The sequence below is a fragment of the Fundulus heteroclitus genome, chromosome 9 (genome assembly GCF_011125445.2).
Source record: "Fundulus heteroclitus isolate FHET01 chromosome 9, MU-UCD_Fhet_4.1, whole genome shotgun sequence".
NCBI classification, from domain to species: Eukaryota; Metazoa; Chordata; class Actinopteri; order Cyprinodontiformes; family Fundulidae; genus Fundulus; species Fundulus heteroclitus.
The window spans coordinates 6,789,272-6,803,664 of NC_046369.1; the positions used below are offsets into that span (position 1 = coordinate 6,789,272).

Genomic DNA, 14,393 nt, shown 5'->3' on the forward strand with positions numbered 1-14,393 from the left:
TGCTCTGGACCCTGCGTCATAATATGGTATTATTGAACCTTTGGATAAGCAGCGTTCACAGATTTAAAGCTACAACTCCCGTCTAGGAAATCATTTTATCTGGGAAAGCTGTTAGGAGTGTGATAAATGAGGTGTTACAAATGATGATCACACCACTCTCCACAGCCTGACTCACACTTGCACACATTTTTCCCCGCCTACACATCCACAGGACGGGCAGATTCCCCCCCCCCCCCCCCCCCCCCCCCCAACAGGCCTGAACCTCCTGATGTGGACCTGTGGGTATACGTCAGGCTAAAGCCATGTGGCTGTGAGACCGCAGGACTGATCCACTGGAAAGGTTTTAGGGAAAAAAAATAGATGAAAGGGTCCCGTCATTAATGGAAGCAGGCACGGACAAAAATGGACAAAAATTTACATTGAACGATGAGTATAATTTTCCTGCTGAGATTTTTTTTTTTCATGTCGTTTTAGAGGGGAAGCAGAACCATATCTGGAGATAAGGGTTCTTTTCTCCACAGGTTTAAAATGAGTGCTGGGGCAAAGAAGAATAAATTATATAATGACGACCAAGGATAAGATCAGCTGTTTTTGCTGATTATGTGTTGTGTCATTGCATTGGACAGGACGCCCTGGGAAGCTTGATCAGCGGTCAGATCTACTCCGGTCCCTGGAGGGACCTGATGCTTTTACTGTAAACACTCATCTTAGCTGCCGATAAGAAGCTAATAGCTGCAGTCTGCGGCTACGAGATGGCTTGGAAAGGTTGCTGTTTGAAATACATGCACTGAATTGATGCATGAAGCCGCTTCAGAGGATGAAAAGGTCTATCACTGATAAAAGTAACAATGAATTAAAGAATTGTTTTCAAGGAGGACATTGTTCTTTCTAATAAGATATGAGGTGAAATTGTGCAGCCCAAAGAGGTACTCTCTTTATTTTGACATGACATCATTACACATGATGATTTCTAAAAAAGGTTTTTGGCTGCTGGTGGCCTTTATTGAACAGTTACTTGATAGTAAAGAGAGTGAAGAGGGAAGAGATCAGGAATCAAACCCAAGACAGCCTCGTCAAGGACTATAGCTTCTGCATGTGGAGCACCTGCTCTACCGGCTGAGCTACCCACGTGATTCATTTTGATCCACTGATTTTTAACAAAGTTGTGAAACAATCATACCCCCCCCCACACACACACACACACACACACCCTCACACTACAATAAGATGTACTCTATTTCATTTTATTCTGAAAAGAGGGGAGTAAAGAGTTTTATTAAACTCTTTAAACTCTCAAAAGACAACAGTTCTCAGCCTCTGTGGTGAAGTTCATGCTAATGTGGTAAATGAGACTCCCATAGATTGTCATACCTTAGGATCAGGAAGAGGGGTTTGGGCTTTGTAATGTGGTGGACTACATCTTTATTCTCACAGAGTTGCTGACGGGGTCGTGAGACTTAAGGTGTTCAGTCAATATGTGTTTGTGCATCTGAAGGGGTACAGCTGGGACGAAAGTTAGCTCCTCTAAGTTGGAGGCCATGATTCATAACCAGGAAGTTAGTGGATCGCCCTCTTCAGATCGATGGAAAGAGGACTCTTCTTCACAGCTAGAGGTAGGGTAAAATGGGCGATAGACAGAGGCATTGATCCTGAGATGTGTATCGTGACAAAAGCAAGATACCGGATACAGGCGGTTAAAATGAGCATCCTCCATAATGTGGCTTGACTACTCCTGAGAGAGAAGAGGAGAAGCTCAGTCATCCAGAGGGAGCTTGTAGCAGAGCCTGTGTTCCCCCATAGCAAAAAGAATAAGCTGCGCTGGTTCAGACATCAGGATGTCAGACACCTGGATGTCTCCCTCTGGAGATGGATTGATTGATGGATGGATGGGAAGCTGTACTGTCCACCATTTCACTGCAAAAAGGGAACTAAAAGTAAGTACAATTTTCTTACAATGAGTGCCCTTGATTTAGGCAAGTTTAAATGATCTGCCAATGGAATACGATTTTTGCACTTAAAATAGGAACAACTCATCTCCATCATCTTATTTCAAGTGCGTTATAACTAATCTAATACTAATTCCGTTGGCAGATAATCTAATTTACCTGCTCAATTTGAGGGTAAATGCACTTATTTAAAGTAAATTGTACTTCCTTTTAGTTGCCTTTTTGCAGTGTTGGCTTGTTGTCTCCTATTATCAACTTCTTTACTCCGTTTTAGCCAAGTCAAACACACTGTCTCTATCAGAAATGATAGAGACAGTCAACAAAACAGGTAAATAGGTTAACAGTGGGTTAGTTTAAAAGTTAATAAAAACCCTTGTGAGAAGCTTATGATAAATGGAACACATGGTATAATCCCACACGAGAGAGAAATAACTCTGATGTGATAATCCAGGGACATGCTCCATCCTATAATGGCTTTGTTATTTCACTTAGTTGCTGGAATGTAAAATTTGCCTTTTAAATATAATCAAGTATGAATAAAAGCAACATGAAATTCTGTCTTTGGCCTTAAAAGGACACAAACTGGTGCCTGTTATGATTATGTTACTATGCAATTAGACCAGTATCCATGATGACCACCCTGGCAACGGCTGGAGGAGGAGAAAAATGTCCGCTTCATGCACGCCCACATGCTGAGGCAGATCTACGGCGTCCACATTATGCAACACGCTCTGGTTGCAAAGCTTTCCTTCCAGGTGCTGCAGAACCAGCAGCGTTATTCAAACCTAACTCGTGCATTGTTGTCTAGGTTTGCATGTCGTCTTTATATTTGCGTTGGCTTGCCCCGGGTGATCTGGTTTCATGTTAGCCATAAAACCTGCTTCTCTGTTGTCGCACTTATTTAAAGAAAGCCGCTCTGTTGTCCACTTTTCATGCAACAACCTGCTCATGGCAATATGTGGCTAAAAGAGTGTTTAATTCAGGCCTGATGGAAAGGTTTAAACAGAGCACTGGATAATTAGAGGTATTGCTTTATTGTAATAAAAAGGAATCTTACACAAATAAAAAGATTTATATTACTGGGAAAAGCTACAGCTGCTTTTATGGCATGTCCAGTCTAGTTTAACAGAAAAACAGGCAAACAAAAGGGAAAATAAACTGAAAAAAGACCAGGTAAAAGAAATGTATGATGATTAATAAATAATATGACAACATGCAACTATCGTCCAACCCTACCTAGCCAAAGTTCTCAAAGTCTGTCAGATTGCAAGGATATCTCTTCTGCAGGCCCCTTCAGGTTACCCCTATTGCAATTACAGAATATCTAGAAGATCTTGGACTTTCTAAAAGCCTAAATATTCTTCTGGTGAACCCTTTTCTGCTGTTATTTTGGATGTATGCTGGGGGTCATCGTGTAAAAACAGAAATCCCTCTTGGTCTTCCTTCCTGACAGTTAAATACTACGTGTCAACATCACAACGTGTCTAGTTTTTATAAACTTTCAGATAGAAAAATATAATTCCAGTATGGAGAAAATCAACCCCAAAGCATGATGTCCCACCACTATGTTTCAACATAGGCACTGTGTGTTTTGTCTCCATGCCAAACATTTCTCAGTTGCCCAAGAGTTCACTCCTTCAAATCATAACAGGATTCTCCCACAAGGGTGTAGGAAATGTTTCTGGTTTGGAAGTTTATCTGGAAGAAAAATAATTAATCTTACAGCCCCACTCCTGGTCTCAGAAATACAGGTGATTGTTGGCACATGGAGAACCTCTGCTTTTAAGGATGATGTCAGTCTCTTGGCAGCCTCTGTATTTTCCTTACTTTTCTCTAGGAATTATTTTATTTTACTGGGGAACTGTACAGAACATATGTCACATACAAGTTTGAAAAAGATTTAACAATGTTTTGATTTGGTTTTGAAACACAAAACAGGATTTGTTTTTAAAGTTTACAGGAAAGTGTACTTTTAAAGTGATTATAATATATAATGCAGAAGGTTTGGAGATGCTACATTGGTGTAGCTTGTAGGTCCTGAACAGGGGAGGGAGAGAGGCAGTGTCAAGTGTCAAGTGCGATTTTTCTAACAAAGTAAATAATAATAATAATTATTAATAATAATTTAGCTTGTACTCCAAAACAAACATTTTCCACATTAGAATAACTACATCTGTGGAGGAGAATGGTTCATAGAACACCATGGCTGGTCTTCAAATTAAAACACTTTAAAAAGGATTCTTGTCTTGTGAATAAAAATGTTCTTCATTACAAACCAGAGAGTTTTATCTCAACTACAGAAAAGATACAGAAAAGACAACACTGTTGCCTCCGCCAATATGTTAATGTTTTTGGTGTCATCCAAGATATGTTTCTGTTACATGTCCTTACTTTATGATGTAAAACTTTTACCCATGGTTTGATTTATGATGTCACTGTTTTTGTATAATTATAAACAACAAAAAAGAAAAAGAAATAAGACAGAAGATTGGATTTGTTTACAAAAGCTGATTTTTTTTCATATTGTTACATTCATTTTTAGTTGTTCACAGTTTTCACGTTACAACTTTTTCTGCAGGTCTTATTTTTTCCTTATCTTGATCCAGTTGACTAAAAATTAATTTGTTCAGACATTTAAAGCACGTTTTTATTTTTCATTTGGCATCTTTTTTTAATTAACAACTTTTAATTGCTTGTGAAACCTCCAAAAACAACCTACTATCATTTGTTGGTGATTGCGGCCTTCAGTTAGTTGGGTGGTCATGATGTGACGCAGTACCAAGTTGCCACCTGGTGGAGGAGTTTGTAAAAACACCCAAACCATAAATAAATCTAATTTTAAGTCGTAGTAAGATAAGCAAGAGTTTAGAGAAGCCAAAGCAAATGTGTCAATTCAGATATTTAAATGTCATCTGTCTGCTGTAGGTGATCAAATATCCTGTCAAATCTATGTCTCTTTTATGCTTTAACTATTTTAGTAAAACTATTTATTATTTCTGAATTCAGGTTCAATGTTTAATTGAACCTCTCCGTAAACATTTGTTGCAGTTGCATTCTTCCAAACCTCGCTGCGGGCTATACTATGTTATTTGCAATGACAATAAATCTTTTTTTTCTATTCCATTCATTCTGAATGAGGCAGCATGACACTTACTGGATTTTACGTGGAGTTTTCTTGAGTCATCTTGAGCCTGATTGGTGACATTCTTATTCTTTGGCACAGCCAGCAGAAGCATAGATAAGGCTAAGATAGCCTGTGGAACGCTAAGCTAGTTGCTATGAGGTCTGAACATTTAGCAAAGGGCTTATTTAAATCCAAACTATATCATAAAGCCAATAATCCATGCTCAAATGGCAACAAACTGAATCTGGTACGTAAAGGAAGTAACAATAAGGTTCATATTAAAAGGACCAATCAACCATTGTAACAGAGGCGTGTGAGGAGAGAAGCAATCCTTGGGGGCAGGGATGCTCTGTGATGAAGGGATTTCAAAATTAAACGAGATATAAAGCTTGTAAGATACAGGAAAACTGAAAAAAAAAACCAAGCACAATTAAAGTCAATCACACTCAGTAGAAGAAAATCTGCCCAAACACTCTGCGATGGAGACTTTCAAAATGCAAAGACAACAAAAGTTATAATTATCTTGTCTGAGAGGACTTTAAGGAATGCTAAATGGCATTTTAGTCACAGATCCAAATCTAAGTCAAAATAAATGATAGCTAAAAACTGCATTTTCTTAATTTAAGAAAACAAATAAAAATACTGACGTTCTCGTATATTTAAAAAAAAAAAGAATGAGGGAGGAAAAACTGAAATAAAAACAAATGTGTCGGCTCGTGTTGTTGTTAAACATAACCAGCAGTGTATTTCCCTCCCTAGTGACTCGTAGGTCTAACCTGTTCAACCTGCCGGTATCTGGAATCTTGCGCAAGTCAAAACCAAGGAAGACGAGGCGTTAAGGTTACACGCAGCCACAATCTTTTTCACCCTTTCCAGGATCTTCAAATTAGGAAGACATGGAAACAGACAACACGGAGGACATTGAGTCTCTGATTGAGGACATGCAGTACATCCCCGGCCACTTCCACCTGGAGCTGAGTCTGAACTGTGATCCTGTGGGTCCTGTGAATCTGCGATTCAGAGACACTCTCCTGAAGCAGGAGAGCCTGCAAGCTGAGCTGGAGGTCGAAGTGGGACATCTGCAGTACGCTGTCCGAAATCTCCTGGGGCTTCTGGCGTTTCACCTGGACCAGCCGGACAAAGCTGAGGAAATATTCAGGTATAAGACGCTAACTTCTTCTGGAAAGCTCAGGCAGAGAGAGATCATTTTAATCATGTTAAGTGTTTGGATCCTGGTGATTTTAGCGGCCAGCAATAGAAACACAAGAGTCATTAAAATGAATGCAGTACAATTGCTTTAAATTTGGGATTTCCCAAAAACAGAAGGTTTTCAGTCGAAAATGGCAGGACATTAAACCCTTATCATTAAGACTGCTTTGTTTCCACTAATCACAAGATTCGATGGACATAACAAACACAGAACAGGCCTGAAATGACTGAACACAACAACATGTAACACACCAATACCAGGATTCATGATTTAAAAGTTTTATTTAATTCTTTTGTTTTGCCTGCCTACGTATTAAGCTATTTCAGAGTTGACTTTAGCTCACAAATAAATATAATTTGATGTTTCTGACATAGGGCTACACATATGATTTTAACCTATTTTTCATCAAGAGCAGTAAATATTTCTTTCATATGATAGTGTTAAAAACAAAACTATACGCTATGTTTAGTTTTTCCTCTTTTTATCTTAAGTGTGGATCACATTCTGTACCTTTGCTAGAATGCCCAACAAATAGTTGTCATTCTAATCTAGTCGTTATCGACCGTTAATAATTATGTAATTTAGAGTTGAGCAGCTTTAAATAAGTTCATTAATGTGTTTTCTGGTTCATTTAAAGAGAAACGATGTTGGCAAACTGATTTTAAAGTATGCCATTTGCAACATGTAACATTGCTGGGCGGCAATGTTACCATGCTAACACAGGCTAGCATGAATTTCTTTTTATCAAAATGGAAGGCTAACTTTGAAAGTTTCCCACTAACCTGAAATCCAAAATAAAATCCAAAAATGTGTGTTACCGGTGATTAAGGTGACTGCAATAACTGTTAATTTGATCTTTTGATAGTAATACAGTACAAAATGTTGAAGGCATAAAATGCAGAGACACATTGTTATCAGCTTGTATTGGGTACATTTAACAAATCAGATTGGTTTAATAAACCAATTCATTATTTTACTGGACAGAGGTGGCACTGAGGTAAATCAATTATCTTAATGAGCTGACAACAAGGGCAAATGATTTTAGGAAGAAAAGTAAACAGCATAAAAACAACAAAAATAATAAACATTGCTTAACAATTCCTGAAAAGAGTTAAAACTAAGATCATAAAAAACACAAATAAGCATTAAAATAAAGATATGAAATAAATAATAGAAAACCCGAAATCCTAAATAATTCAGTAACTGGTGCAAGAGCTTATTACTTAAAATAATTCAACAAAATACACAACTATAGCTTATAAATTGCAGTATGGGTAATTCAAATTATTTAAAATCAAACCCAAAGTAATAAATCCACCAATACAATTAAGTTAAAGTAAGGTTAAATTAGGAATAACTAATCATAATTTCAAAAAGTAATCTCAAAGCCAAGTTAAAAAGATTTGTTTTAAATTGACTTTTTAAAACATCAATGGTCTCTGCTGCCATCAGGTCTGCAACAAGGCTGTAAGGGCCAAAAAAATAAATAAAAGTGCTGCTTCACCGTGGCACAAAGGATATGAGGGAACTGGATGGCTCCTTCAATAAATGTAGATGCAATCAATGTAAGAGACTACAACCATTGTTCACTTTAAAATAATTTAAATGTTCTTTAATTTAAAATTTCAAACACTGAAGAAGCCAAAACAGAAACTTCAACATTGGTGTAATGAACCGTTACTTTGGGTGCAGGGAGATTTCCGGGAATCATTTAAAATAATGTGACTTATTGTAATGTGATCTAAATAAAACAAAAATAATAGTTTCAATTGACCCGCTATGGCTTTCTAAAAAGAAATATTCTTTTAATCTCTCTGTTTTATGGCCTTTTAGGAACATTTGTAAGGAAGACCCTGGGAATCTCAACGCCTGGGCTAACCTGGGCTTTGTGTATGACACACAGGGGAGAGAGCCGGATGCAGAGGAATGTGTGGACAAAGTCTCTTACCTCATGGGGATGAACTCCGGGGAGGATTCCCAGGAGGAGACCAGGCTACTGGCAGCACGCTGTCTGGCCGAGCAGGCGTACGCATTTCCATATGATGTGGAGCTGGACAGCGAAGACAACTTGAGAGAAAGGCTGACGTCAGCGCTGTCGCTTTATAACAAAGCTCTGCATTATGGTGGTCACCTGGTGAGAGATAAAACATACAAAATGTACAATAAATGTCTGAGAATTATGGATAAAATGCATCAATAATTTCTTTGCACTGCCATGCCTGATACGTGTAAAACTATAATGAAAATCAAACTTTATAACCAACCGCGTCTTGTAGAGAACAGTCCAGATTTTGGCTCAAAACACTTGGGTGTGAAAGTCTCAAAAAAAGTGTTAATATTTAACTGATTCTATTTTTCAGATACCTTCAGAGGAAAAAAGAACCTGGTATTTTAAAATGGCAGCTATTTATGTAAGGTAGGAAAAAGCTTGAAAACACACACACACACACACACATACATACATACATACATACATATATACATATATATATACACACATACATTTTGGGGAGTAGTGGGCTAGTGGTTAGAGCATTGCGCTTGTGTCCCGGATGTTCTGGGTTCAACTGCCACTCTGGCTCCTTGAGCAAGACCCTTAACCCCAGATTTCTCCCTGGGGGGGCCACACAGTGCCAACCCACTGCTCCCCAAGCGGATAGTTTAAATGCAGGGAACTAATTTTATTGGAATGTGATTATAAATATTAGTTATTTTTCTCCTGAAGGCTGGACCAGATCATAAAAACCACGGATGACTCTGAATACGCAAGACTCTTTCACTACAATAAGGGACTTAGGCTTCTAAAGGAAACACTTAATTCTGAGACAAAACAGCACAAAGGTAAGCAGGCATTCACTTATATAAATTAATTAAAATATTTAATTCTTTATCATTATTTTCTGATTTTATCATTTTAAATATTGTTGCTCCATTCACATCATATTCCTTCTTCACACAGACTGTACTAATTACAGTGACAGTTGTCGTTTTGTTGACATTAGTTTAGCTGAACAACTCTTTGACGATATTATTTGCTAGTCTGAGATAAGCAGAAATAAATTGTTGCTAAAATAAAATCTTAATTTGTCAGAAATGTCAAATTGCTTTTGAAAGGTAAAGTTTTTAAAACAAAATACTCACCTGGTAGTTCATATGATAATAATGTATGTAAATCATGTGTATAATCACAGCCTAAATATCTGTCAATAATGTATCTGAGCAAACAATTTCTTACCTAACCCACTGATGACAAATTTAAAGGAGCAAGGAGATTCTGTATATTTTATAGTTTTAGGATTTATTTACAATCAACCGAACTAATTAAAAAAAAATCAAGGATTACATTTATTTTTATTCACACTCAGTACTATTTCCTAATCATGCAAAAGTTAAAAAAACAAAAAAGAAAAAGGAAAGCAAGATGATACACTAATTCTAAAATCTATATGCAAAGAAAAAAGGGAAGGGTTTTCTGAATAATAATTGTATGTTCACAGTATTGTGTAACCTGAGTAAAGGCTTGTGTCAAAAGTTTTAAAGCGCTCTCAAAAGTTTAAAGAAAAGGCCTCATGGTTCAGGATTTTCATGTTTTATTATTATAAATGTTAATGGAGAGGTTTTAAAGAAAAGCAAAATTTAAAATGGAAAAGTCTAAAGACAAGAAGATCAGGGACCAAACAGGAAAGGGAAGTATATTTTAGGTCTGTAATAATGCTGTGAGCTCACTTATACAACTGGACTGGATGACTGGAGGTTTCATCGCTTCTTTCATCGCAGCTTGGTGATGCAGAAATCTCAGCACAATACCTTTTTGTTATGTTTTAGTTAAATCTAAAAGATCCATCAAGTATTTTTCAAGGGTACTTGGAGAAAAAAGTTAATTCAGGTAAAGAATCTGATCTGTTGTGGTAGTGAAAATTGCACTCAGTTATCTAAAAACTGTAAAAAATAAATAAATAAATAAAATAAAATAAAACCCCAGTAAAGCACTCCCTCATTACAAGTTTGATAGTTTAAATATTTTGTTCAGATGGAGGATCCAAAACTGTTAAGATACATAATATATATATGTGGAACAATCTTATTGTAAATCTTATTTTTTTCACCTGGATTATTGAGATGCATCAGGACAATTTTACTGTGATGTCTCCTGTCAGCTCTAGCTTGGTGCTACGTTGGCATTATGTTGGAGAGAAAGGACGAATTTTCCTCCGTGCCCATGTCAATACACGACTGTGGTTTCTCAGCCTCTGATCCTCTGTCCTGCTTTGGAACCGTAAGTAAACTCACACAATTACAATCCTCGCCAAATACAATCCAATTAGGGATAAATAAAGAGACATGCTGTAATGTCAACCATTTCTTACACGTTTTACACACTAATAACACCATATTGTTTTTAGTACATTATTTTGAAAGTGTTGTTTTGCTTTAGGCATTAACAACAACACAGACGCAACTCCACATACTGACATTTGACTAAGGCATAAGAATCTTGCAAAGCCTTTATGAAATTAAATATCAAAGGTTTATGCACCAATAAATCATAAAATAAATAAATGTTTTAAATAAAATATTAATCACAAATTACCGTCGGTTCTCATAAAAGTATCAAAGAAAATTTTCCATTAAATACAGTCACATTGCATTTAAGACTTAGAACAGTAAGATGGCTTCGGTGAAATATGCTTTTTGTTACTTTTTCAGCATTTTAATGTGACTGAATGCAAAGGAGGCAACATGTAACTGCATAGTTTTACTGTAATTGATAGGTAATCAGATAACAGATAGAACACTACTGTGGCTGATAAAATTATTTCAGTTTAAAGCAAAAAGTTTAGTTTGATTGTAGTTTGTTTTTTGCACTTTTAATGGTGGTTAAGAAAGGTGAAGTTTAGCTTTTATTTTGACATGACCTGAAATACATTGGTTGTTAACTGGTACATTTAAACCAACCTGGATTGACTCCTATGGGACATTAAGAAAGAAAACATCACAGAAACAATTCTCCTTTTCATATGGGACTATTTTCGAAACATAACACTCTCTCTCTCTCTCTCTCTCTCTCTCTCTCTCTCTCTCTACCCCCCCCCCCCCCCCAGGCCATGGATTTGGCCAGCAATGATTCTTCTCCTACTCTGCATCTATCTTCTTGCTGGCAACACGACTGGCAACCTCTGCAACTGCTCTAATATCTGCAGATCCCGAGCTCAACTGGGAGGCCTACTGTATGCGCGCCAAGGTACTTCATCTGAGACACAGTAACTCATAACTTATGATACGGTTTATTTAAAGTTGCAAATAAAAGGTTTAGGCGTATTTTATGTGGTACTCAATGGATACGGTATAAACAGGTAAGGTCTATGTGAACAGACTATACTCAATTATATATTCTATTAATTAATATAAATGTTTAGGAATATTTTATGTGGTAAATACATATATATATATATATATATAAAACATAGATATAGATATTGGTAACCCTTGGGTAAACATATCAAGATCATACCATCATAATCTTCTATTCCAGTTGTACAATATCACACAACACAATTTTGGAAAACATCTCAACTTTAACAATATTTTTTAACAAAATCACCAGTGTACCTATTGGCACTCAATTCCTAAACAAATGTGATGCAAGCCTAAATGGATGGTACGGGTGTAAAAAAAAAAAGTCCAAACAATGGTTCGACGGCCATAACAACTTTGTCTTGGCTAGGAGTGTGTGGGTGCTGAATCTATAAAAATTGTTGCTTTTCCATCATCAGCATTAACTTGTTTAAATTGCATTGATTAGATTTGTTGCGTAGGATTGTGTAGAAACAATAAATATCAAGTTTATGCTCTTTTTAGATCAATGTGGTTGTATATGTCAACCAACTTGAAAAAGCAAAACATGGAATGGGAGGAGTTCCTGAGCGACAGAAGCTAGCCGATGCTAGAAAAGACTTGGACAAGGTACTGACTGTGCGTCCGTGTCTGAGGACTCATCTGGAGATGGCCCAGGTAAACCAAAGACTTGGATGATGGAGACTTGGGATGTATGCAGGAAACATACTTACAGCTTTGTGCTCTTTTTTTTTTTTCCAGATATACTATTACATGGGTGTAGACGCACTCCAAGAGACCATTATGGTGGATGAAAGTTCAATAAATCATGCTTTGGTCAGTTTGTCTAAAGCGCTACAGTTCAAGCCAGCAGACAGCTTACCGGACCTCCATGTGCTCAGAGGACGCTGCCTTCTAATAAAAGGCGAAGAGCAGAATGCTGCAGAGTGCTTCAAACAGGCCATGGAGTTGGAGAGACCTGGGAGCACTGACACCACAACCCTGCACTGCCTCCTTCTGACCCTCCTGAATCTGTTTATACTGGAAGCCTCCGACCGCAGTTCTGCTATCACACAGCTGGAGACGTGGGTGAACAAGGCAGAGGAGCGATACCCTCAGGATAGAGTAAAATCCGAACTTCGGTCCCTTTACAGAACGCACACAGAAGAGGTTACAGAGCTGTCCAAGACTCTGATCCGGACAGGACGCTTGGGCCTGGTGAAAAGGCTGCTGGAAACGGTGGCGCCTCAGCAGCTTGCTGAGAGAAGACCTCTGGCTCGGACCTTTTCATTATCATGAAACAACAGTGTTATATTCATTTAGATAAATGTCTGTTAAGAAAACACAAAGAGCAAAACTCAACCGAGCAACATCTTGACAGCATTTCAGAGAATTGGAAAACTTTAGCTAACTTTTCAGGTTCCGATGTTTACAATTTTTTGCAAAGTAATGCATAATTAAGTGGAAGGAAGAAAGATGATTTTCAGAATTCTTCACAAATAAAGATCTGAAAAGTGTGGAGTGCATTTATGTTCAGCCCGCATGAGTCAATACGCTTTAGGATCACATTTCACTGTAATATTGCTACTTTTTGCCAGTAAGATTTAAAATGTAAGCAGCCATGTTCTAACACCACCTTCATTAATCCTGTGGCAAGTGTCCCTAATACCTTGGGGGGAAAACATTACAGATGCTATTAAAACAAAGAATGATTTTCAAGTTTATCAACAAATAATTAATCAAGTGTTAGTTAACAAGACTGGAATGCATAAAACAAAAATCTCAACAAATCAAGTTTAACTAAATCTTGAGACTAGAAAATCTGGTTTTCCAAGTTTGTTTTATGTATATCCTTTCCAGCCTTGTCCATCATGAAACTAAACTTTTTACCTGTTCTTTGCAAAATACCTCAAGCTCAGTCAGATTGGATGGATAATGTCAGTGAACATCAATCTTCATGTCTTCCCATTGATTTTTAATCAGGCTCGAGCAGGATGATCATAATTCAAACTCTAAATTACAGCTTTTCTCAGTCGCTTTGGTGCATTTCTCACAACAAAATTAACTTTGCACAACAGTTAGTGCAACCTCCACAACATTTAGTCGTTCGCCGCAACCAAGTGGCAGTTTCATGCTCATTTCATCCAATGGCATATGCTTTTGAACATAAAGCAACTGAGTAAATACAAATATCTACAACATGATCACTTTTGACTTACTTTTAATCACTATTAACCTGGTTTTATCATGTATGTGAAAATTAACTATATTTGTACAGGATGAAGAGTCATAGTTCATACAACTACTAATCTTCATTTCATTGCTTTTTTCATTGCACACAAAATTGATGTACACGTCAAACATTTTGTACATCCATTTAAAAAATATTTTTATTGTGTTTCCATGAAAATGTTCATAAATAACACTGATGAAAAGTGGTGTGTGAACTTTTAGTTGCAACCAATGACAAGCCTCTTCTTCACTGTCACTCACAGTTGAATCATGTGAAACCCCACTTTACAAGTACATATAAACCAGGAGACAAGATCAACATGAGTTGCATACTGTATCCACAAAACTGTGATACACTCAACGTCAGCCTGGTGGAAGAGGGGTGAGAATGCGTGAAGGAAGGGGGTAAAAACCAGGGAAGAGGAGGAAGAGGCAGCCAAACACATGAAACACTGATGAAATCAGGGCAACACTTGTGAATCCTGTGGTAAATCATGGCTTTACAATGGTGGTCAAAGGCTGGTCAAAGGTTGCAGCCAAATGTTGG

General features: G+C 37.3%; 1 protein-coding gene across 1 annotated transcript; it reads left to right on the forward strand.

The window, feature by feature from the left end:
• The first annotated feature begins 5,834 nt into the window (after window positions 1-5,834).
• Window positions 5,835-13,131, forward strand: ttc22 (tetratricopeptide repeat domain 22). Its single transcript, XM_036140908.1, is given in 9 exon segments — window positions 5,835-6,229; window positions 8,114-8,414; window positions 8,641-8,696; window positions 9,006-9,121; window positions 10,438-10,556; window positions 11,383-11,407; window positions 11,410-11,522; window positions 12,140-12,292; window positions 12,377-13,131. Coding segments are annotated over 9 exon segments (1,683 nt in total). The 5' UTR covers window positions 5,835-5,966; the 3' UTR covers window positions 12,914-13,131.
• The last annotated feature ends 1,262 nt before the right edge of the window (window positions 13,132-14,393 follow it).